Source organism: Sitophilus oryzae, unplaced genomic scaffold, assembly GCF_002938485.1.
Source record: "Sitophilus oryzae breed Bouriz unplaced genomic scaffold, Soryzae_2.0 scaffold_934_pilon_pilon, whole genome shotgun sequence".
Lineage (NCBI taxonomy): Eukaryota > Metazoa > Arthropoda > Insecta > Coleoptera > Curculionidae > Sitophilus > Sitophilus oryzae.
In genome coordinates, this window is record NW_022147566.1 from 32,151 (window position 1) to 59,418 (window position 27,268).

The following is a 27,268-nucleotide window of genomic DNA, read 5'->3' on the forward strand; positions in this document are numbered from 1 at the left end:
GCTAGTGTCGTCCGCAAAAAGACATATTTTACCACTGATGTTTATGTTAGCAATGTCGTTAATAAAAAGAAGAAACAAAATAGGGCCTAGTAAACTAAACAAAACAGGGCCTAATAATATATGCATTTTTGATTGTGTATATCATTTATACTAAAAGAAAGAAATTAGAAACCAGCTTTTCCTTTTATTACATATTCTCCAACATTTTGATAGCCACCGAAAACCCCCGACCCGACTTAAGCTGGAGGGGATTCGCGTCGGGAGGGGTAAGTCACACCCCACCACTTGGACGATCCAGGCGGCGCACAGCGCCGCGACGCCTTTGTAGCTTTTAGGACAGCGTACACGTCTTCGAGCGTCGTCAGGGATAAAGGTAGGTGAACACGCTGTGATTTTTCGCGATTCTCGATCGATTTTTCTTCGATTTTCCCATTCTCCAGCTTCGGTTTCATTGATCAGTGCAGTGCGCGATTATTAAACTTACATTTCTTGTGGTGTTAGGGTGATTTTTGCGGGTGGTCAGGTAAAGGATCGGTCTAACCTCAAAAAGACGACGAGATATTAATAGACTAAGTCGGTTACGAGCTGAAAGTTCGATTAATAAGGTGTTAAAAGGACGTGTGTGTGTTTTTAATGCTTAATAGTTAATTAGAAAATAAGAAAAAACAACAATAAGTCAGTTATCTTTGAATGCATGTATTAAAAGGGTTTTTAATATTTTAATTTGCAACTTTTGAATTTTTTAAGATAACATATCTTCAAAGTTTCTATCTTTATATAAAATAAGTATTATTAGTAGTATATTGTTCTATTAGGAGTAAAAATGACACTTTTCGTGGTGAGGTGACAAAAAGTCATTTTTACTCCGAATAGAACATGCTATTTTTTTTCGAACGTCACAAATAATTTTTTGAACAATTTCAAAAGTTCCAAATAATATAAAAATATTAAAAAATCACTCTTTGTAAGTCATTATAATATATCGAGAAACTATGGTCTCTGCTATGGTTACGCTCGTTGAATTTGGCACTTTATGTCAGTTTAATAATATATTTTCGTACTAGAAATTTTATGCTTAGGCGTAAAAGTACTTTACTTTATGCCTAGGCGTTAAAATGACTTTTTTATATTGTCAAACACGTCGCAAAAATTAATACTTTTGTGCCGTTTTAAAAAAAAATAATTTTTATAGATAAACAGTTAACTTACGACCTGTTGCTTCTATTGATAACTTTCTGAGGTATAACAAGTTGAAATCCAAATTATTGTTTAAAATTATGTCGTTCCAATTTATTATTTTATTACTATATTAAAGTTTTATTTCAGTATTCAGTATAAAGTCTGAATATAGTATGAGAGAATGTTGAATTTTTAATAATACAATAGGATCTAATTTGCCAAAATTTTTTATTGTAGAAAAATATGACGAGGACGGTACGATCTTGTGGTTATAAAATTAATAAATTTATAATTTTTTTTGGAAATAAGTGTAATAATTGATTGAGTACAATAATTTAATGTTTATAGATGTTTGTATTTTTCAAAGCAAACCATACAGTAAACAAAAATTTAATAACAATATAGATTTATTTAATTAAAGATTATTACTAATTTTTTAATTCTTTATTTTTTACTTTTTTTTTGACCAATACACCTTTTACACTAAATTAGTGGTAAAAAGATCATTATACAATGTATGAGTATTATAAAAAATAGTTTGAGAAAGTTTTCGTATATTTTTCCAAAAATAATATTTTTAGAAATCAACCGCACACCGATTCCAAAGATGGTTGACGTTAGGGTTTCGGTGACGTCACACGTGAAGTGTCAAATATTTTACCTCTGAATCAACAGTTTATATAATCCAATCAAGTTTAAATATAGCTTATTTTTCTTTTACTCTGTATAGAAATCTATTTTTCTTTCTGCATATGTAACCGTTTAAGGTTATTGTATCTCTAGTTTTTCAAAAATAAAAAGTTGGGTAAATTGAAAAAACAGTTCACTCATTTACACCTCCACGTAGATTTGGTGCCAAAACTTACGAAATTTTACGAAAATAAAAACAGGAAAAGGCCGAAAATATATAATATTTACAATGAAATCAATTTGGAATTCAAAAACAGAAAATTTATTTAAAGATTTTTAATACACACTTTTTTTTTAAATAATAATATTAGTCTGAATATGTATGAGCAGCTAAAATGTTTCTAATTTATTATTATTATTTAGATTTAGTTTGCATGTTGCACGAACCACTTAATGTTACAATTTGACTTGAAGAAACGTTGCAGTATTTTAGAATATCTTCGTATTACTTCAAAATTACTTTTAACAATAATTAATAAGAATAAGTTTGCTTATGGTAGATAAATATAACATACATAATATTCAGTAGTATAAAAATTGGCATAAAAATACTTATAAACATCCATTTTTAATTATTAATAATATATGCAGGGTGAAGATCACACTATAGAGAAAATATGTTTCTTTTATCGAGATCTACCAACCTGCAATAGTGCGTCGGGCATCTGTAGCTCCTAGAATAAAAAAATGTGAATTTTGTTTAAATGCAGACCTCAAGTATGTACTAGGATGTATTTTTGAAAAATATTTTAACTCCTATAGAGTGGCTCAAAAAAGTGTGAGTGGATCAGAATGATTTTTTTAAATGGAACACCCTGTATATTATTGCATTTCTGACTTCCTTTCTGATCACTTTACGTAATCCTAAGATATGAGTAATTATATTTCTATGGTTTCAGAGATATTTATAAATAAAAAATATATATCTTTCAGTCTATTTAAAAAAAATATTATAAATACTAAGAACTGTCCTGAAATCAAAACGATATTAGGTATTTACTTTAGATGGTCTGTGCTTACTTTTCTCTAAATATGGTAATCGTAAATCATACAGGATGTTCAAAATTCTACGCCAAACTTTCTAAAATATAAAATAATTTTTCTTCTTTTTTTAAATTGAACACCCTGTATATTATTTTGTCAATAGATGGAGAATTAAAAAATGAACATTTTTTGTATTTAGAATATTTCAAAATTTCTAACGGCTTCGCAGATATTCGCGGTTTTATATTTCATATGGCATTTTTCACAGACACATAAATTTATATCAAAGCCAAAAAAATGATTTTTCTCTCGTATTTTACCATTGAAAGAGCCATATGAAATAATACTGCTTGTATCTGCGAAACCATTGAAAATGTTGAAAAAATGTTCATTTTTTAATTCTCCATCTAATAAGAAAATAATATACAGGGTGTTCCATTAAAAAAAAACGAAGAAAAATTATTTTATATTTTAAAAAGTTTGGCGTACAATTTTGAACGCCCTGTATAATTTACGATTAGCATATTTATAGCAAAGTAAGTGCAGACCATCTAAAGTAAATACCTAATATATTTTTGATTTCAGGACATTTCTTGTATTTGTAATATTTGTTTTTAATAAAGGCAGAAAATTTATATTTTTTATTTATTTATTAATATCTGTGAAACCATCGAAATATAATTACTCATATCTTAGGATTATGTAAAGTGATCTGAAAGGAAGCCAAAAATGCAATAATATACAGGGTGTCTCATTTAAAAAAAATCATCCTACCACTAACACTTTTTTGAGCCACTCTATGGAAGTTAAAATATTTTCCTGAAATACATACCCGTACATACTTTAGGTGTGCACTTAAACAAAATTCCCAAGTTTTTTATTCTAGGAGCTACAGATGCTTGACACACTTTTGCCGGACCCTGTATGTGCATTTATTTAAGACTCACATTGTATAAATATAAAACAGCGTCTCTCTATAATAGTTGTATCTGGATCAGACATTTCTTCTTTTGACGTTTAAATTCTTGTGTTGTGTTTTGATATAAAAAATTTATCTCGAACTAACTGTCTTGAGAAAAGAAATATCCAGGATTTTTGAAGCTGATGAAAGAAAAATTGTTCGTGAAAGAAAAATATGTTGCTTAAACGTCAAAGTGTGTTATTAGGTGGCCAATCGCTAACTTAAAGACGAACAACAGGCCGTTGTCTCTTATAAAATTAAATCTCTTAAGCCTTTGCTTGAATTTTTTTGAGAAATACATACCTATAATAACTTTCCTTGCACATCATAATACGACCACCAGCAAACTCCCTAAGACGACGCATGGTGTCATTGATGACGTGCAACGAAAGTTGTTCCAATTTCCCTATAATTTATTTATTTTTCTATAATTAGTTTTCTATTCTTTATTTTTTGATATTTATCATACGCCACTTCGATTTTTATTTCGGAGGACCGCGACCCCGTTTTTTTTCAATAGTATGCTATTCTAAAAACTTTATTTGAGCTATTGTTATTTGTTAGAAATAAATATATAAGTTACGAAGTTAATGTTATATTTCTTGATCTAGTAATGAGCACTTGAAGCTGGCTTCTGCGAAAGTATGCCAAACTTGAGAAGTGATTTAATTTTCGTGACTAAACTTAGCCGCAGTACGGAATCTTATTTTTAGTTTGTTTGTTTTACTTTTTCGGGAAATTGGAAATACATAGTACACAGGTCTAGATCCTAACAAGACCTAATACCAGATGAAAATTCCATTTATTTGGAATATTCCGAGAATTTAGAGTCGAAGAGAGCTTTTGTAGGTTTCTTTAAACCTAGCAATTAATTATTAAATCTGCGAGCATTTTTTTCCTATTTTTTTGTTTTTTTATTTGGTAAAAATTATTAGATTTTTTACATTTTGCTTCGCTCTTGGTGAGATGTTCTAAGGTTTGTCTCGAGCCCCCTCCCCTAATTTCATGTGAGATTTTTTCAAATTTGTCTTTTGAGTATATAAATAATAATAAACAACGCTTTATTGTACAAAAACCCAAAATAGCTTCATCGACAAAGCATTTACAAAACAAAAAAGCACAAAAACAAATATACAAATAATAAAAAATGTCATACAAAAAATGAGTAAATGTAAATGAGTTGGATTTATTTAAAAAAGAACTCAGTTTGTTTTATTATTTTTATTATGACTAGTAAAGACTAGTATTTAAGACATTTTGGTTCTATCAATGCTAAATAACTTGACTTCATTGGATTTTAAAATACATGCATCAGAAGATGGTTACGCAAGGCGTTTTCTTTCTTCTCTTACCGTCCACAAGCTCACAAGAGATTTTGGTAGGCGGTTTTCTTGCATCCTGCATACATGACCAGCCCATCTTAAACGGGATTTAGTAATCATGACTTCAACGCTCTCGCAGCTAGCTTTTTCAAAGTCCGATACGTTTGATACATGGTGGAACCATTTGATTCTTAAAAGTTGTCTAAGGTACCTCTGTTACAACTTGTTCAATACGTTTATGTGCCGGCGCTGCGGCGCGGCGGTACGGCACCCAGGTTTCGCTTCCATATAACATGGTGGGGATTAGGGAATGCAATCCCGCAAATGTTGAAATTCCCACTGAAATTCGGCGGGATCAAAGTTGCGGGATTTACCGTGCGGGATCTGCGGGATTGACACATTACTACTGGGTAACCGAATACTTATATCCCCTTACGCCTTAGCCATTAAAAATAAGTGAAACAAACACGTTAGTTGTTAGATTTCTTTCTGGCGTATGTGCGTATAAGCAGCGTAAGTGAAGAAAAGTGTTTAACTAGTACTTGTGGACAATTTCGTCAAATAAACTGCCGGACAAGCAAAATTTTGAGGTAAATTTAAAGTTGAATATCTCTTGACCTAAAAAAGATTTTGGGATGTGGTTGGGACCAGGTTTTAAATGCATCTATTGTGACTAAGATGCTCTGTGGTTTTCGAAAATATATTTAGCGAATTATCGTATACAGGGTGTTTTACAAGAGTGTGAAAATTTGGTCAAGAATCTTTTTTACCGCAAATTTACAATTCTTAAAAAATCGAAATTTTTACCAAGTACGACAGTACGACTAATCTGTATTGAAATTAGAAAAAACAATTTGGTCGGTTTTTTATTTTTTTTGTTTTAAGGAAAATACAACGTTTTTTCGAAAAATATGCATTTTTAGTCATACGTATGGTTCTAAATGGTACAAAAAGCTTTGTACATTCTGCATATGCCAAAAAATTATTGATATAGAGTGTATCTAAAAGCAGATAACTAACACAAGATAAAAAAAAACTTCAACATCAGAATAATATTTTTATTTATAAAATAAGTAGATAAATTATAATAAATAAGTTTATTTAGTATTAAATATATTCTTTGAACACCTTGTATACATTAGTCCAAATTTCTGTACAGCTAGTTTAAGATACACGCTATATCAATATATTGTGGGCCTATGCAAAACATATGCAAAATGTACAATGCCTTTTGTACCATTTAGGACCAAATGTATGACTATAAATGCATATTTTTTGAAAAAACCTCGTATTTTCCTTAAAATAAAAATTTTTAAAAAACCCACCAAATTGTTTTTTTTCCAGTTTCAATACAGATTAGTCGTACATAGTTAAAATTTCAATTAATTGCATAAAACCATTATATTAGCAAGTTTAATAGGTTAAGTACAATAAATAAATAAATAAATGCCTTTATTGTCAAAAAAATTTTCAATTTGTAGACAAAGGTAAACTAACAAACAAAGTAAAAAAACAAGGTACACAAACAAACAAACAAAAGATAATACAAAACATTATACAAATAATATTGTCAGTCTTATTGTTAAAATAAACATTTATAAATGTTTATAATGTCAAAGAACAAAAAAATAAAAATAATATTCAAAAATATTTAGCTAGTTTATAGTAAAATATCAATGACCTCTAAATAAATTCATTTCGACAAAGAGGAGCATTTATTGTTTACAATCCCGCAATTTTGCGGATCCCGCGGGATTGATTGGTTTAATCCCGCGAGTTTGCGGGATTGAGATTTTGGTGCGGGATTGCATTCTCTAGTGGGGATTATTATTATTAATGTTCGGTATACTGCAAGTTTTGTTTTTGAGCTCAAGTTATGATTGTAGAAAATCCTCTCTTTTAATTTCCAGAATGCTCTTGAGGCACTGATAATCCTGTGCCGAATTTCAGAGTCGATATTGGCATTTTCCGCAATCAAACTGCCGAGGTAATTGAATTCCGCTACATATTCCAATAGTTCTTCTCCGATTTTTATAGCATTGTTGTGATTTTCCGGTGGTGTGCACATGATTTTAGTTTTATCGATGTTCAGCTTAACGGTATGGAAATTTATAAAAGGCATAAACGGAATTAACCATTTTGGAACGAGCAAATTTTTTATGAGAAATGTATTTTTCTCAAAATGTCAAAGTAAAAAAGTTATTCTTGTAAAGACAATCCAGGTACATACTGTGTAGAAGAATTGTGGCTAGAAACATATTTGACTTTCAATTAATTTTATTTTTGATACACAGAGTCCATTTGGTAAAAAAATATGATAACCTTAGAAAAGAAAGGAACGGTAGTTTTTAGGGTTCCGTACCAAAAGGGTAAAAACGGGAACCCTATTACTAAGACTTCGTCGGGAAGCCTTATTACTGTCCGTCCGTCCGTCCGTCTGTCACAAAGGTCTATCTTATGAACCGTTATAGCCAGTCAGTTGAAATTTTCACAGATAATGTATCTATGTTGCCGCTATAAGAACAAATACTAAAAACAGAATTAAATAAATGTTTATAAATAAAAAAGTACTTCCACTAAACATTATCTTTTAAGTAAGAACTTTACATAGAATCCTTCAAGTCTTCGGTGACCGCGTGGTTAAAGCGTTAGGACTTTACGCTGCTATGATGTCGGAGCCGTAGTAAGGCAGGTTCGAATCCTAGTCAAGGCGACTTTTTTTTAGTCGTTTTTTTTTAATTTTTACATATTTTCACCTATTTATTTTTAGTAATGTGTTTCTTAATTTTTTTTAAATTACTTATACGCGCATTCAAAATTTCAGCTAAATCGGAAAAAAAGTTTATAATAATATACTTTCTAATGTTGTATAGATAATGAATAGTACGGAACTTTTCGTGCGCGAGTCCGACTCGCACTTGACCAAATTTTTAATAAAAGAATTGCGACAAAACAATAAAATAGCGTATTATTAAGATTTAGCTAATATGTAAACTTCTATCTGTTATGCGGTTTCAATTTCAGCGTTTCACACCTACGAAAAAACCGTGGTTTTTCCGAATCCAAAACAGAGAACGTTTCAATCTCTGTGTTCTGTGTCTAAACTTGGCTCGGGCCGCCAATGTCTTATTTTTAGTCGCATCGCAAGCCTGCTAGATCGCTCGATTTTACAGGCAAATGGCGAATTTTCGGCTGTAGAATGCCCAGTCGGCGGTAAAAATAGCGATACGGATTTTACTTACACGCCTACAGATCTCATACATCCATCATTTCTAAAGAAAAAAATCTAGGAGATGCTAAAGCATCTATTTTCTTACACGAGCTGTTTTTATTTAAATCGAATTTTCGAAGCTTTTAAAATACTTCATTCAACCTGCTATGGGTTTGGAAACCTTTAAGATATTAATATAGAAAAATTGAACATTTTCTTAGTTAATTTAAATGTTTTTGGAGGAACAAATTATAATGTTTCTTGAGAAACAAATTTAAATGTTTGTTGAGGAACTATTATTTTATTAAAAAAAAAGTGGCTCACTCCTATAACTTTTTTATTTTTTTAGATAAAACAACGAGATTTGGTATGTTAGTATATGACATACATTAGGATTGAATCATATTCAATTGTTTTCGGTCACTTCCGGTTTCACCGGAAATGACTAAAACTTTTGATTTTTAAATGGCACCCTTGGTATTTTTTTACTTTATTCGATAGAAAATGACACTCTGAATAGGATGACATATCACATGTCAACTTTTGACATTTTCGCAGATGGTTTATTTTAAATTGTAACATGCGGTTCATAACGACAATTTTACTCGAAATACCAAGTGTGTGGTATCAAATTATTTGTAAAAAAATGTTATTTTCAAATATGCCAATGAGCCACCCTTGTTCAATTTGAAAAAAATGAGATATGATTAAAAATACGATTTGGACATGTTTTAACCGTTTTAACCAGGACAAGACACTAAAAACATTAGACGATCAAATCTATTTTTCCGAGGCATCTTGATTAAAAATTAGTGTTCTTAACACAGCCATTGCACTCTAAATTGAAATTTAAAATACAATTTGTTTTTGAGCGAATCTGTCAAAAGTTTCAAAAAAAATTCAGAGTGTCATTTTCGAATGAAATTTCTTTTTGAATAAAGTAAAAAAATATCGAGTGCACCATTTAAAAATCAAAAGTTGTAGTCATTTTCGGTTAAACAGGAAGTGACCGAAAATAATTGAATACGTCAATCAATGCCTAATTTATGTCATATACTAACATACCAAATCTCGTTTTTTTATCAGGAAAAATAAAAAAGGTATAGGAGTGATATTTTTGAGACGCACCCGGTATACTGAGCGAGTGCGAGTCTTAAATAAATGCACACATCTTTAGGGTACTAAATTTCGATTCCAGGAACAACGTCTATGAGTTTTTTTCGCTAAAAAATGCGGAAAGTTTTGTATTTTTCAAAAAAAAAAAAAATGCAATTTGCAGTTAAAAACATTCAGTTAAGAAACTTGAAAAATCTGTGAATATATGTGCACTTATCTAAAATTCACTCTGTGTAAGGACACATATTCAGAAAGTGCTCAATATTAATATCATTTTTGTCAATTCAGGCAGATCCAGCGTCTCAAAATAGCTCCAAATCAGGTTTATTTTTTTAAGATTTTTACTGCAATCTTTATTTAGAAAATATGTGGGTAAAGGGGGAGGATCGCATACATAATTTTCAAAATATTTTCGTAGATATCAGAGCGACCCAAATATTTTAAGGTTGATTTACACGTTTACAGTAGCTGGCACCAGTTTTACTGGTAAATCAGCCTCTGCACTAAAATGTTATGTGTTTTAATAGAATGTTGTATATTTTTTTCGGGCAGTAGATTTGTTCTAAAATATCCATTCCACAATACGATAATTTCATAATCTACAGGGTTGTTCACCACATACGACACGGAGTATTGTAGCAAAACGATTAGATTTTTACAAATTGTAAGTTTTGAGTTCGTTGAAGGACTATTAGAGCTACAATTTAAAAATATTTATGCAAGATACAGAGTATCCCAAATAAATAAAAAATATCAAAGTTGTATTTTTTTAAATGAAACACCCTGTATATTATTGCATTTTTAGTTTCTTCGATTAAAATAAAGGTAAATTTGATTAAGGTTTATTACACTTAAACCTTACCGTTTTTGAAATATTTTCAATTTTGTGAAATTGCAGTATAAATTTTAAGGCTTCATTTCTCCGAGGGTATCAAAGTTTTTAATACTAAATATTTACTGAAGTTTATTTATTGATCAGTTATTGTGTTGCATTAATAAAAACTATACTACCTTATACAGAGTGTCTAAAAATTTATTTTAAATAATTACTAGTTTTAAACAGCAATAACTTGTTTAATTTAAATGGAACACCCTGTATATTTTATGAGAATCAGATGCAGAATTTAATTGTCTATTAAATTGTATACTATTTTTAACTATCTCTTCAAGTTTTCATAGAAAATGCATTTTCTTATAATTTAGACCTGATTTATCAATATACCCAAGGAATATTGACATTTTAGATTATTTTTAAAACAACAAATGTACAAAATGTACAGTCTAGTAATATTATCGTTTTTAGTAAAACGATAATATTACTAACCATTTGTATGCAAAAAAGAAAACTATTTAAATCTTTATAAAAGAGTATACCTTTAAAATTAAATATACCACCAGTATTTCCGTCCAAATACTAATTAATTACATACTTAATTGTGTTCGTTAATAAATTATTCTAAATAAATGTGGATTTGAATCAGAAATCAATATAATAATAAGTTATGAAAATGAACGTCTCTGTTGTTATAAATAAGCATTTGTCAAAAAATGAAATAACATTTTTAAGGTGTTAGTTTTTTTACCACACTGTCTAATACACATACATAATTCATTTTTTTAGTATTTGAAGCAATTATTATTAATCAACGCAAACAGTCAATTAATGTAGTTTGAATACTGGAATCATATTAATTTGTCCTCCTTAACAAATATTTAAACAGTTTTTTTATTTTTTAAAGAAATAAACAAACTATATCGACAATATTAGTATCTGAACTCTTTAAAAATTTGGTACATCTTTAAAAATAATTTAAAATGTCAGTATTCCATGGGTATATTGATAAATGAGTTCTAAATTACAAGAAAATGCATTTTCTACGGAAACTTGAAGAGATAGGTAAAAATGGTATAATACAATTTGATAGTCAATTAAATTGTGCATCTGATTCTTATAAAATATACAGGGTGTTCCATTTAAATAAAACAAGTTATTGCCGTTTAAAGCTAATAATTATTTAAAATAAATATTTAGACACTCTGTATAAGGGAGTAAATTTTATTATTGCAACACAATAACTGATCAATAAATAAACTTCAGTAAATATTTAGTATTAAAAACTTTGATACCCTCGGAGAAATGAAGCCTTAAAATTTATACTGCAATTGCACAAAATTGAAAATATTTCAAAAACGGTAAGGTTTAAGTGCAATAAAATTTACCTTTATTTTAACCGTAGAAATTAAAAATGTAATAATATACAGGGTATTCCATTTAAAAAAATACGACTTTGATATTTTTATTTATTTGGGACACTCTGTATCTTGTAAAAAAACCACAAATTGTAGCTCTAATAGTCCTTCAACGAACCCAAACCTTACAATTTGCAAAAATCCAATCGTTTAGCTACAATATTCCGTGTCGTATGTGGTAAACAACCCTGTATATACGGAGTGGTTATATTATATGAGAGTAGTTTTATAATTTTAGATTATAGTTTCTGCACATTTAGAATTCTCCTTAAAGTAAAATAGCAAAATTTGGCTGAAAAATATTTACACTAAAATTTATGTAGGGGCGGGGGTAGTTTTCGTCCTTCCCGTACTTTTTCTTGATTTTTTTGAAAGTAAAATATTAAAACACTCAGCAAAACATAGTCACCCAAAATTTCATTCAAATCGGAATAACTGTTCTTAAAATATGTAAAAAAATGTGTTTATAAAAAATATAAGAAATATAAAGAAATAAAAGTTAACTCTTTTACAATACATAATACTAAAAATTACGAGGCCTACTCCCAAGCTTAGTATTTTTAGCTTTAGCTTTAAAGAAACTAGAACAGTGACAGCTGTTAATTCCCGACTTAATCGATTTTGAATTTTTAAAATTTTGATTAAGATTTGGATTGTAAATTACTTTAATTATACACGTATCTCACGTAAAAATAAGATTTATTTTTCATATCAACATACGTCCGATTCTGCTTTGTTGCGTAGATACAGGGTGTTAAAGTCTTAATATTTTTTCGATTTATTATAATTTTGTTCCAAGTATACTTTTAGTGATTCGAATGAAATTTTGAGGGAAAAAGTTACTATAAATACGATATACATATTTTCAAACTAAAAAAGTGTCGACATGTCCACCAGGGACGTGCATATGGGTTATCACTGGAAAAATTTTCTAAAAAAAGCATGTACGCCACTGACTTTTTTCTCTTATTAGCGAAATAGTGTAAGCAGTTTAATGTCGATTAAAAGTTGTCTCTTGATATTTTGTCGATATCGGCCTTCTTGATAAGATAAATGCAATTTTATTAATTTGCCTTGATCCAAGTCTAATAGCAACCTTTAAAAAAAATTATTATCATTAGCTTGCGAAAGTTTTAAATAAGTACTTATTGATTCTTCATCAAAAAATATGAAAAAAAAAGTTTTTATAAACATGGGTATGGAAATGCATAGGTTTTTTGTAATAAAAATAAAATACCGTTATTCTTTAATTTGAAATTGCTGTTCGTTGGACTAATAGTAATAATAACGTAATAATAATTAATAATAAATTAGATAAAATATGTAATTTATTTATTTTATTTTAATCTTATTAATTGTGTTTCATAAAATTGAGTTTATCTCATCAAGGAGGCTGAATTCGACAAATTATCAAGAGATAACTTTTAATTGGCATTAAACGGCCTACACAATTATGATATGAAAAGAAAAAAAAGGTAGTGGCGTACATGTTTTTTTTTTGTATTCCAGTGATACAACCCATAAGCATGTCCCTGATAAATATGTCGATATGATGTGAAAACATGTTGATGTGAAAAATATATCTTATTTTTACGCGAGGAATCTCGCCATGAGAGATGGCACATGTTTTTTGAAACACCCTGTATATTTACAAAAATGAAAATTAAAATTAATACTTTTGCATTTGAGGATATTAAGCAGAAACAAGAGAAGGGAATATTTCGATAGACGGTAGGTAATTCAAAAAAATGACAGAAAATAAAATCTAATTTTGAAAAATAATGGTAGACAACACTAGTCACTGTTAACTTTGTATCGATAATTCTTATGGAAAATAAAATTAGATACTTTGAAACTAAATAAAAACTTCCAAATGGCGAAACCACCTAAAAATTGAGACCTGTTCCCAAACACCGTATTTTTAGCTTTAAAGAGAACCAGACCAGTGACAGCTATTAATTGCTGACTTATTCGATTCTGCATTTCTAAATTTACGTCGACTGGAAACAAATCTGTCAGAATTCCTCGGCGCACCGAAAATAAGCAAAGAAATTAGGTCGACAGAGTGACCGCTCGGTCTCATAATTTATTTATATCTTCTCTGGAAACTAACAATAAAGTGGCTCTTTAAAATGTAACGTTCTGTTAAGATTATTATCGTGGCGTTTCTGAAGATAATAACTGGAACTTGCATAGTAAATTTTAACTAACTGTTTTATAATTAAAATTTTCAGACGAATCTAAATGAAGGGGGATAAATTATTGTGAGATCAAGGATTATTTAATATTTGGTTTATTTGAATATACAGGGTGGTCCGAACTGTATTCCGGAAACTTCGGCAGCATATTCTGCAGATAAAAATAAGTAAAAAAGTTTGTATAAATTAGTAGTGGGAACTATCGAATGAATACTATTCGAAACATTCGATAGTTGCAACTCATTCGAATAATTCGATAGTAAGAAAACATTCGTTGAAAACTATTCGAATAAAAATTATCGAATAGATCCGTCATCTGCCTTGAAATATTGTATTCTAGTAATTCGGCAGCAAAAACCATTCATTTATAAAATTCATTCATTTATGAAATTCATTTATTCGTCAGGATCGATTATAATAAAATATTAACTGAATTTTAGTTGTCGCCCGGCGACGTAGGTTTCCAAACCCGACAGCGGTCGGTGGCAATGCTATGAAAGAAGCCGGCATCTTTGATTTTTTGCGGAGTCAGATATAGATAACGACACATTATTTTTTTTATTGAGGTGCTAGTATTTACACAGAAAATACATTATGAAGGGCGCTGTTGCCATATTTTGGTATTAGTTGATATTAGCAAAGAATATTATTGTTTGGCTTTAGTTAGTTAGGGATAGTATGTCTATATATTCTGAATTTTTTTTTATTAATATCCTGTTGTTACACTGCAATAATACTTGTTATTTTGGATGTAAGAAAATGATTTTTAATGTTTTTAAGCAAAGACTGGTTTAATAAATAATAATAACAGTAATAATTTGTTATACCTATTAACAACAAAATTTAAAATGATTTAATATAAATATTTTTTTTAAGTATTAGCAAAATATAAACAACAAATTAGATGTCAAAATTATTTATATTAGATCCTATTTAAAAATAATATAGTCTCTAAATTTTTTGGCAACGTTGGTTTATTGAATAATAATAATTACAGAACTAATTTGTTATATTAACAACAAATTTTAAAATCATGAAATATAAACATTTATTAATTTTCTAATCATGCAGTGTAATGGAACGAAAATATAAATAAAAAATTAGAAATCAAAATTATTTATATTAGGTGCTTCATATTTCTATTTAAAAATTATATTTACTTTTACTGGCATTTACTTTAAAAAATAAATGAAATATTTCTTCGCAAAAAACTACATGTAAGAGAATTAGCATAAACAAAATACAAAATCGTTAACTTTTTTTTAAAATTGGCACCTGTAAAACTTTCATTTTAATTTTCTCACCCCATAGTTTGAGTTCGATTACCCCATTTACTTAACCACATTACTTAAATATGATTATTAAGTTCAACTAATTCATATTATTAAAACATCTAAAATACAAATATGTATTTTTAAAATTAATTCTAAGTTCATCTCATCTCTCTTAAAAATTGCTACTTCACAAAATTTCCCATAAAAAAATAGACCACATACCATATAAAATTAAATAATTGAAAGATCGGACTACGGAAAACCATACAAATTTTCGGAAAAATTTTGACCACCTGCACATGCACACAATCGTCAATAAATAAAATTAAAAAATAACTACTATTTTAGTATTTTAACTATTTTAATAAACGCAAAAATAGCACAGTATTTATACGGCGAAGTTATAAAAATTTGGAAGAACTAATAATGCACTGACGCATACAAAAATCAAACGAATACTAAATTTCATTTTTCATTTATCAAAAGCATTCGATAGTCGTGGCGCAACGATAACCATTTGGTCGCACGGCGAGGTTGTCACATATGCTTTAGTGTACAAATGAATGAATGATTTTATTCGAATAAAACCATTCGATAGTTGAAATCATTCATTCATTAACCATTCGATAGTCTAATTCATTCGATAGTTCCCATCGCTAGTATAAATGTATGTCCTAAAATGCTTAGTTTCGGAGATACAGGGTGTAGAAGTTTCATTTTTATTTCGATTTTTTCCAAATAATTTCTGAAGTAACGTCAATATTTGGATGAAAATTGGTGTCTGGGAGTTTTTTGATATGAGAAATTTGATTTTGATTACTCCTACTTGAAGAGTGCGCTACCTACGTATTTTTTAACTGGTTTGAAAAGTAATAACTTTTTGTATAAAACTAATAATTAGGAAATATGTATACATTTACGACGTTTTTAACGTAATAAAGGTCTCTTGGTAAAAATCGTTACGAGTAAAGCTTGATTTTCATGCATCCGTTGTCCGACGATCCGTTGATACGATTTTAATTTCATTGGTTGAATTTAAAGGCTTCGATTGTTTAACCGTTTCTAACCAATCGAAGTGTTTAAATTCAACCAATAAAATTAATATCGTATCAACGTGTCGTCGGATAACGGATGCATGAAAATTAAGCTTAATGGTTATCAATATATTTGGAATCTAAATTATCAATACCTGTCATCATTGACATAAATTAAACATGTTCACTAAACATGTTCACTAAAAAAAATCATAAGATAAGAAATGTTTTTGTGCCAAAAGTTCAACAAAAACTGTTTTTTAAACAGTTGTACTTAAACAGCCGTTAAACGGTAGCCTACTAAAATGCCGTTAATAGATATTGTGACGTCGTTCATGTCGGCGGAAAGTAAGGCCTGCCTATAAGCATTTTGCAAGAGCACCTGTGGCTCCGTGGCTGAGGCTATCGCTTCGTGAGCGAATGGTCCGTGGTTCAAATCTCACGCCGACCAAGATTTTTTATATTTTTTTTTTGCTTATAGCATGATCTTATTGCATTGGTTTCACTCTTTTTGGTTGGATTGGTTTAGTTATTTGGCGGGTTGGTTAGCGTGATTATTTGGAGGGTGTTAATTCATTGGTTAGTTGATTATTTGGTGGGGTTGGTTGGTTTTTACTAATTTATATTTATTTTTTATATTTTTTTATCAGTGTCGAGGGTCGAGGTTAGTTGCGTTGGTTAAGTTGGTTATTTGGTGGGGTGGATAGCGTTGGTTAGTCCTTATAAAATTCCTATATTTCATAAAGCCGTCAAGTGCGTCACATCAACGAGGTCATACTTATTAACGGCATTTTAGTAAGCTACCGTTTAACGGCAGTTTAAGTACAGCCAAGAAAAATTTATGATTAATTTAAAAAAAAATAAAAAGTTTCCAAATTTATCATTTCAGTCAAATAACTATCTACTCAACATGTTTATTTTGTGTCAATAATGACATGTATTGACTATTACTATTCTAAATATCTTGAGAACGGTTGCTCGTATTGATTTTTACCAAGAGACATTTTTTACGTAAAAAGTCACAGGAATGTATATTTTTTCACTCAGTAGTTTTATACAGGTACGGACGAAAAGTTATTATCCTCCAAAACAGTAGAAACACATGTAGGTGGCGCCCCCCGGTGTATTTGGCGTGTCAAACAACGTGTGTAGGAACAAGCCTGTATAATTATTTCGACTGGTGCAACTGGCATAAACTTGTACAAATTTTCTTCATATGCATGAACGTGTGTATTAAATTTGAGCATCCTTGAAGTTGATTCTAGTATGTTTATTGTTTGTTACCTACCTGAGGATACATAAAAATGACTAGTGAACAAAAAGTATGCTCGAGGTATGGGCATTTACAGAGAATCTCTTTGTTTATGCCAAGTAAAATCAATGGCCTACCATAATAAAAACAAAAGAGAGGCTGCATAACAGTTAAAAATATATGTTTCTTCATTCATTCGTAAATAACTTTGCTATAAATAATATTTCTCTTTAGAAGTCTCTTCCTTTTAGAAGTTTTTGCATTAAAAGCGACGAGATTTCTTTTTTTTTCCTTTTTTTTCAAGCATTATAACGAAAATTAGCTTCTAAAACTGTTCAGGTACGCTTGTATTGCGTGGAGTGCAACCTTGTACAAGTACGCTGGCACAAGTACAAACACTTGTCAAGTCTGCATGAACGTCTGTAGCTACCTTAAGATATTATCAACTAGTGCCCATCTTTTTGCAGATATGTACGTCACTTTTAATAACAACCGTTTATTATTTTTAGTAGTATAACTAGTATATCGCCATATTGTATAGGTATATACTAGTATTGTAATTTCAGTTCAACAAATATCTTAATAAACACCTAAGAGTCCATTTCACCTAGTCCGAGAAAGTAGCAAAATAAGCGTTCGGCATTTATCGTTTTATGTAACACTGGCTAGGTATTTTTACACAAATGAAGAAGGAAGTTAAAGATAAAAGATTATACTATATCCGTATTGTAGCACATTTTTAGACAACTTCTTTATTTTTAAGATTTTGATGGTCAGACATCAACAAAATATTTCTTATGTTTGGACTAAATTTTCTCGAAAATAAAGACATAATTTAAAATTCCGTTACAATACGGAAATAGATTGAAGTTTTGTGATTACAGTGATGTATAATTTATATGGTTTTGTAACAAATTGCTCGCTATTTTATGGCAAATGCTGAAGCTCTGCAAACCTTAATCAAGCCTTAAGCAAAGCACGTGTGTATGGAATTTTGGGTGTGGCTTAACACGGCAGGATCGGGCTAAGCCTTATAGGCGGATTTCTGAAATATAATATATATTTCCTTCGGCCACACACCCGCTTTACCCGACCCCTGAGAGCGACCCGAACAGTACAGCCTAATAGACTCTTAATCCAACAATATAAATATGAAATTTCTGTTTCACTCTTCATAGTCATTTACACAATAATAATATTCTTTTGTTGTGAAATTCATGCTTTTATAATAGTCTAATAATCTTACTGTAATGATACTGTTATTATAATTTATACAGTCAGTTGATAAGTACTTTTTTGTTCCAGGCACCCCTTGTTTCTTGTTCTTGTTAGACCAGTCACCACACAACCGCCGCCATGGACGCGATCAAGAAGAAGATGCAAGCGATGAAGCTTGAGAAGGACAATGCGGCGGACAAGGCCGATGCGATGGAAGGACAGGCCAAGGACGCCAATGCCCGTGCGGAAAAAGTCAACGAAGAGGTAAATTTTTAACCCCAAATATATTAGAGGTTTTCTGTTTTCTTGACGTAGGCCTCTGACAATTTTTCCTAGAAATTCCTATTCCTGGTATCAAGTGCAACTGATCCCAACTCCCAACTGCTTCTCAATTCCTCCAGTGTCTCCATCTGGCTATCATTCCCATCCAGTTATATCTTGTATTTCTATTAGGGGGTTTCTGTTTTCTTGGCGTAGGCCTCTGACAAATTTTCCTAGAAATTCCTATTCCTGGTATCACGTGCAACTGATCTCAACTGCTTCTTATTTCCTTCAGTGTCTCCATCTGGCTATCATTCCGTTCCAGATATTTCTTGTATTTCTATTAGGGTTTTTTTATTTTCTTGGCGTAGGCCTCTGACAATTTTTCCAAGAATTCCTATTCCTGGTATCAAGTGCAACTGATCTCAACTGCTTCTTATTTCCTCCAGTGTCTCCATCTGGCTATCATTCCGTTGCAGTTATTTCTTGTATTTCTATTAGGGGTATTCTGTTTTCTTGACGTAGGCCTCTGACAATTTTTCCTAGAAATTCCTATTCCTGGTATCAAGTGCAACTGATCCCAACTCCCAACTGCTTCTCAATTCCTCCAGTGTCTCCATCTGGCTATCATTCCGTTCCAGTTATATCTTGTATTTCTATTAGGGGGTTTCTGTTTTCTTGGCGTAGGTCTCTGACAAATTTTCCTAGAAATTCCTATTCCTGATATCAAGTGCAACTGATCTCAACTGCTTCTTATTTCCTCCAGTGTCTCCATCTGGCTATCATTCCGTTCCAGATATTTCTCGTATTTCTATTAGGGTTTTTTTATTTTCTTGGCGTAGGCCTCTGACAATTTTTCCCAGAAATTCCTATTCCTGGTATCAAGTGCAACTGATCTCAACTGCTTCTTATTTCCTCCAGTGTCTCCATCTGGCTATCATTCCGTTCCAGTTATATCTTGTATTTCTATTATTATTATACATCCCTCTTTGTCTATTGCCATCTTGAAGGATTAGTCTGTCCACTTCTAAAGAGCCCCTCATGTGGAAGTAAGGGAGACGATAATACAATGGGTTGCCCCCTGGTGCCCCAAAGTTGAGATCAGTAGAAGCTATAGTCTCGCATCTCCTAGACGAAGCCCTAACTCTTTAACTGGTATTTCTCCAGATTAAACCAGTTCCATTGTATACTTTAGTTTTCAGCTTCAGGAGTATAGTTTGGATTTTAATTGCGGACTATTTAAAAATACCAATCAATCTTGCCAACTTTCGAATTAGTAATTATTTTTTATTTTGTATTTATAGGTCCGCGAACTCCAGAAGAAACTCCAACAAGTCGAGATGGACTTACAACAGACCAAGAACCAATTGGAACAATCTAATAAGACTTTGGAAGAAAAGGAAAAAGCTCTCGTCACCGTAAGCATTTTTAATTACTTTCTCCTACTTTTTATCGCTAATTTAGTCATTAAACATAATTGGAATTGTTTTTTTATAACATTTGGGAATATGACTTTTTTTATATAAAATAACTTGGTTTTCTTTGGTGGAAGAATTCCTAGATAAATATTAATAGAGATAAAATTCCTAGTGGCTTTCTACATGAAGAGATTTAACTATTCTACAAATTATACAACAATTTAAGAGGTTTACATAATAGTCCAAGTGAATAGGCAATACAATACGAAGTTTTGGTAAAAACTTGATTTTTTGATATGTCACTTTGAAAGACCTAAAAACGAATTGTAAAAGATTTTTTTTTAAATTCACCCCCGAGAAAGGGCAAAATAAATAAATAAAATTATTTTTTCGAAAATTAGGAGAAATGGTAAGGGCTAGAAAAAAAACGTTCAAATAAAAGTTGTAGAGCGCCCAATTTTGCATAAAAATGGTCTATATACTTTTTTTGCTCAAACCAAAATTATCCGAGATAGGGTGGCCAAACCAAACCTCTTCTAGGGGGTGAATTTTAAAAAAATTCACAATTCGCTTTTAGATTTTTCAAAATAACTAAAAATTCAAGTTTTTACCAAAAATTTGTATTTAAAGACATATTTTCTTGGACAATAAGCAAACAAAATGTATAAATTAATAAATATCTGCAAAAAGGTATTTTTAATCTGTAAAAAGGCATTTACAATAAGATTATTTCAAATATCTTTTTACAGATATGTCTTTTCAATCATTGACTTACTGATCAAAACTATCATCAAAAACTTGAACTTTACATTATTTTATCTGTACATTAGGCTAAAATAATTCATCTATTCATAAAAAAGCCCCAATATAAAACATAAGGTTTTTTATTTCTTTGGTACCTGTTTTGAAAATGTGTCAAATTTGTGCTGAATTGCATGTGATGCCCATTTTCTGGTTTACCCTAGAAAAACGCTAGCCATGAAAAAATTATCTTGTTTTTTTTGGTAACTAAGGGTGTATTCCATGGTGTATTCCGTTTCCGTTGCTTACCTTGGTTATGATTTTATGTTTCGTTTCTATAGTAAACGTCACGAATGTTTGGGAGTGATTCATCGGTCGCTACCATGTGAACTAATCTGTTCAAGGTCACATAAAACTTAATTCCAGTGCCGTGGTGTTTCAAGTCATATAATAATCAACATATAATCTGATTTAATTTGTTGTTTTAACTGTCAAAGTCTTGTCAAAACATATATTTGGTTATAAATATAAAATGGAATGACTGCACAAAAACGAATCAATCAAAGAAACGCGATATAGTATCGTCTTTGTCAATCACGCTAACATTTTAGAATAAGTAGGAGGAGCGCAGGCAGATGATTAGACCGGGCCATTAAAAACCTACGTCTGCGGTAAAAATTTACGTTTTTAATGTAAAAATGATAGCGCGCGTGTCGATTCTAACTTCATCAAGCGATGAATCACTCCCAAACATTCGTGGCGTTTACTATATCGGTTTCCTGAAGGATTTCTTATTACGGAACCCGGTTCCTGAAAAATTCGGTTATAACTGTCACCAAATTAACCAGCGCGAGAAGGCTGGTTTTGTTTGTCAATCAATGTCATTTATGTGACAGAAATCAAGCAAATATTGGAAGAAAAATTCTCATTTAATTTCTAAAATTTGTAATAATATTTTGTATTTACATCCAAAAGCAATGGAAGTAGGCCGTAAAGGTAAATAAATTTCATTAACTAAATAGAATGACTTTTTAGGATCATTTAAACTTATCATACAGCCATTGTTTCTTAAAGTCAGGAACATTTAAAGAAAACATGAAAAACAAGACAAAAAGTAATCGTGAATGTTTTGTAAGCTATAAAAATATAAATATTGATTAGATTCGTTTATTTATTATTGATCTGTTTTAATATTGGACCTGCAAATCTTTACTTGAGCTGGCTAACAAGTTTAACAGTTTATTAATAAAGTACTTTTCAATATTAATCTCCATTGAGAATAATAATAATAATATAATAATAATATAATAATATAAATAGAATAATAATCAATCAAAACGTAAAAGCAGAGAACAGGTACATTAAAAATGCATAAAAGATAAATTTTATAATAGAGGTATTGAAATTTAGAAACGTCAACATTTGACGTTTCCAGTATTTTAACAAACCGTTCCGTATCAAACCGATGTTTTTCAGGAACCGCTCTTTACTGTAGTTTACCGGTCTGGTTCGCCTGGTTTTGCAACGGAATACAGCCTTAGGAAAACTATTTGCCGTTTTCGTTATTTTTTCTCTGTGATTTCCTTGATAGACAACACAATATGTCATTTATTATGTTTGTCAATCAGTTAATGGCATATTTAGTTACATCTTCTGCTATTCTAATATCAAATACTAATGATCCATCAAACTTTAGGCCGAATCTGAAGTAGCCGCACAGAACAGAAAGCTCCAGCTTATTGAAGAGGACCTCGAACGCTCTGAAGAACGTCTGGCCACCGCTACCACCAAATTGGCTGAAGCTTCCCAAGCTGCTGATGAAAGTTCACGGTAAGAACATATTCATCTAGTTCTTTTACCATCTGAGGTTTATTTTCATTGCAGTATGTGCAAAGTATTGGAAAACCGTGCCCAGCAAGACGAGGAACGTATGGAACAACTAAGCAACCAATTGAAAGAAGCCCGTATGCTCGCTGAAGATGCTGACAACAAATCCGATGAAGTTTCCCGCAAGCTGGCCTTCGTTGAAGATGAACTTGAAGTAGCTGAAGACCGTGTTAAAGGTTGGTATAGAATTTTTAATCTGCAACTTTTGTTTGAAATATTATGCGTTTTATACAAGGTGTTTCAAAAAACATGTGCCATCTCTCGTGGGAAGATTCGTCTTGTAAAAATAAGATTTTTTTTCATATTAATATAGGTCCGATTCTGCTTTGTTTCACAGGGAGTACAGTAGTAGGCTTGTGCACGGGGTTAAAATCTTCATCTTTTCTCAAATTATTATAATTTTCTTCCAAGTGCTTTTAACTATTCGTATGAAATTTTGAGGGTAAATTTACTATTAGTGCGACATATTTTAATGCTAAAAAAGTGTTGACATATTCACCAGGGACACCACGTGCATATGAGTTGTCACAGGAATATTTTTCTAAAAATAATATGTGGTCCACTGACTTTTTTCCTCTTATTAGTAAAAGTGTATACACCATATAAATTGATTGCTGATTGAAAGTTGTATATTGATATTTTGTCCATTTTGATCTTCTAGATGAGATAAACGCAATTTTCTTAATCACAATAATTAATAAAATTAAAATGAATGAATTATTTATTTAATCTAATTTATTACTAAATTTTATTAAAATTTATAACACTGATGTACAGGGTGTCCCACTAAGACTAACTCTCGGCTGTATCGCGGAAAGTATTAGTTGTAGAGCTTGGGGAAAAAATATTTATAACTAATGAGACCATGAGAAATTGCTGGAAATTATTTTCATGTTTGTAGGACGACCGCTAGAGGGCGTAACTGCTATAGAAAATTACAAAATGGAATTTTTAAGAAATTTTGCCTAAATACGATGTACTATAAATAATAGCTTCATAATCTTCAATAAATTTTGGATCTTTTTTGTTAGAACCATTTTCTCCTATCTGCTAAAATAAAGTGGTGGGGGAGTTTAGATCTGTTTTTATTTAAATATTAATAACTCCGGACTGGATGATCGGAATCCAACAAGCGAGGGCTCGTTTAAAAGAGCGTTCCTTACTCTATATTGTACCATATAAACAATAATAATAAGCAGAAAAAAAATCGTGGGTGTTTAGGAAGGCTTGAAAGGGAAACAATGTTTTTGCGACGTTTCGCGACTTTATTGTCGCTTTTTCAGGCGCTATAGGAGAAGCAGTTTTTTTTAAAAATATCAAAACAAAATTAACTGGCCACTTACCCAAAACATATATTAATCCATATTATGCCTACAAACATTCATGGCGATTCCAACCGCCAACACTAAGACGCATACAGACGAATCGAACAGAAACTTAACGGGTATTTTTTGGCTCGATATACACCGATGCTCGGTTTATGTTTGAACCAAGTTGAATTAATTTCGGTACCAAAAAAAGGATTGATTTTTTGTTTCCTTAATAGTGTATGTAATTTTAGCTGATGGTAAAGAGTAATAAAAGCTTAACAAGTCAGAGAAAACCGCATCTTGATATCTTTTTTCAAACCAAAGTTATTAGCAAAATTATAATAAATACGAAAATATAAGCCCTTAATTACCTTATTTTTCTACGGTATCACTAGCCCTCTTGATTATGACCATTCTAATAAAAAATAATATAAAAAAGATTATTTTATTCAAAATATCGACAATGAAACAGAAATCCATAATACTAGGTGTATTAATATCTAATAATTAAGATACCAATAACGGTGGACAAGAAACGACACCTCAGTGAATTCATGGTAGGCTTTGGGAAAAAGTTGCTGTTAAACAGATAGTTTAAACATCAAAATATTATTATATAATGGAAAATAAATTTCTTGCAGTTTTTAGGTATATAATAAAATTATATAAGAATTTCTTGCCTTGAACTGCTATAATATAGAAATTAATTCCACGCTGTGTTCGACATAATGTGGATCAACCTGCTCTCACTAGTGGTTTCGGGGCCCTACCCCATCATCAGGTGAGCTTGAGTATTTCCACAATATGTCGAGCACAGCGCAGAGTATATATACACGACTTGTCGTAAAGTAGCGGTAAGATATTAAGTCCCGCGTCGCGAGATAGCGGCCTGCGTGCAATGGTAGTACTTTCGTACCACCGAGGCACAACTATCGATAGTAAATAAAGGCTTTTTTTGGCTAGCCAAAATTATATAATGGAAAATAAATTTCTTGCAGTTTTTAGGTATATAATAAAATTATATAAGAGTTTCTTGCCTTATATATATATATATAATATTATTATATCAACATTTTGATAGTCTCAGCAGCATTTTTTTATCTTTTGATTGCTTTTCTAAAAATGCCTTTCTTCAACAGAGAAAAAGCCCTGCTAAGACTATCAAAATGTTCATCTAATAACACTTTGAGGTTTATACTATTACGTCAAAAGCAATTTTTTTCCAAAGCCTACCATGACTTCACTGAGGTGTTGTTTCTTATTAACTGTCACTGATATCTTAATTATTAGATATTAAAATCTGGTGTTATGGTATTCTGGTATATTGTCGATTCTAGAATAATCTAATCTTTTTGTCAGAATGTTCATAATCAAGAGGGCTAGTGATACCGTGTTAGAAAAATAAGGTAATTAAGGGCTTATATTTTCGTATTTATTATAATTTTGCTAATAACTTTGGTTTGAAAAAAGATATCAAGATGCGGTTTTCGCTGACTTGTTAAGCTTTTATTACTCTTTACTATCAGCTAAAATTACATATACTACCGTATTTAATTTTTTTGAAAAAACACGCAATGTTTGTTAAATTTTAAGACAACGCCCCATAGCGTCTACGTTGAAAATCTTATTATTATTGTTTATATGGTACAATATAGAGTAAAAGACGCTCTTTTAAACGAGCCCTCGCTTGTTGGATTCCAATCATCCAGTCCGGAGTTATTAATGGTGATTACGGGTGAAATGATTAATTGATAAATATACAGGGTTGTTCACCACATACGACACGGAGTATTGTAGCTAAACGATTAGATTTTCACAAATTGTAAATTTTGGGTTCGTTGAAGGTCAATTAGAGTTACAATTTAAAAATATTTTTACAAGATACAGAGTGTCCCAAATAAGTAAAAAATATTATAGATATATTTTTTTAAATGGAACACCCTGTATATTATTCTATTTTTGGATTCTACGATTGAAATAAAGGTAAATTTGATTAAGGTTTATCACACTTAAATCTTACCGTTTTTGAAATATTTTCAATTTTATGAAATTGCAGTAAAAATGTTAAGGCTTTATTTCTCCCAGGGTATCAAAGTTTTTAATACCAAATATTTACTGAAGATTATTTATTGATCAGATATTGTGTTGCAACAATAAAAATTTTACTACCTTATACAGAGTGTCCAAAAATTTATATTAAATAATTACTAGCTTTAAACGGCAATAACTTGTTTAATTTAAATGGAATACCCTATATATTTTACGTAAATCAGATGCACAATGTAATTGTCTATCAAATTTTATTATACCATTTTTTACCTATCTCTTCAAGTTTTCGTAGAAAATGCATTTTTTTATAATTTAGGCCTCATTTATCACTATACCCATGGAATATTGACATTTCAGATTTTTTTATAGCACTATAATATGTACAAAATGTACAGGTGGTAAATATTGCAAGCCCATTGGCATACAAAATAAACTATTTAAATATTTATAAAAGAGTATACCAATTAAATATACCATCATTATTTCCTACCAAAAACACCAAAAATTAGTTAATTACATACTTATAAATTGTTTTAATTAAAACATTATTCTAAATGAATGTGGATTTGGCTCAGAAATCAATATAATAATAAGTCATAAAAATGAACGTGTGTTTTTATAAATAAACATTCGTTAATAAATGAAGTAAAATCTATAAGGTGTTGCTTTTTACCACACTGTCTAATACACACACAAAATTCAATTTTTTAGTATTTGGAGCAATTATTACTACAACGTAAACAGTCAAATAATGTAGTTTGAATACTGGGATCATATTAATCGGTCCTCTTTAACAAAAAATATTTAAACAGTTTTTTTATTTTTTAATTAAATAAGCGAACTAGATATATCGACAATATTAGTATCTGTACCCTTTGAAAATTTGTTATATCTTTAAAAATAAGCTAAAATG

The 27,268-nt window shown here is 30.5% G+C and overlaps 1 protein-coding gene across 2 annotated transcripts in view; it reads left to right on the forward strand.

Moving 5' to 3' along the window:
• Window positions 1–259: 259 nt before the first annotated feature.
• The window catches only part of LOC115890851 (tropomyosin-1), a 38,841-nt gene continuing 11,832 nt past the window's right edge, over window positions 260–27,268 (forward strand). For both annotated transcript variants that reach the window (XM_030911204.1, XM_030911203.1), the window contains exons 1-5: window positions 260–373; window positions 18,777–18,953; window positions 20,255–20,368; window positions 22,806–22,939; window positions 22,994–23,172. In XM_030911204.1, the coding sequence (XP_030767064.1) occupies window positions 18,828–18,953; window positions 20,255–20,368; window positions 22,806–22,939; window positions 22,994–23,172 (553 nt within the window). In that variant the 5' untranslated portion in view covers window positions 260–373; window positions 18,777–18,827. The remainder of the gene's footprint in view (window positions 374–18,776; window positions 18,954–20,254; window positions 20,369–22,805; window positions 22,940–22,993; window positions 23,173–27,268) is intronic.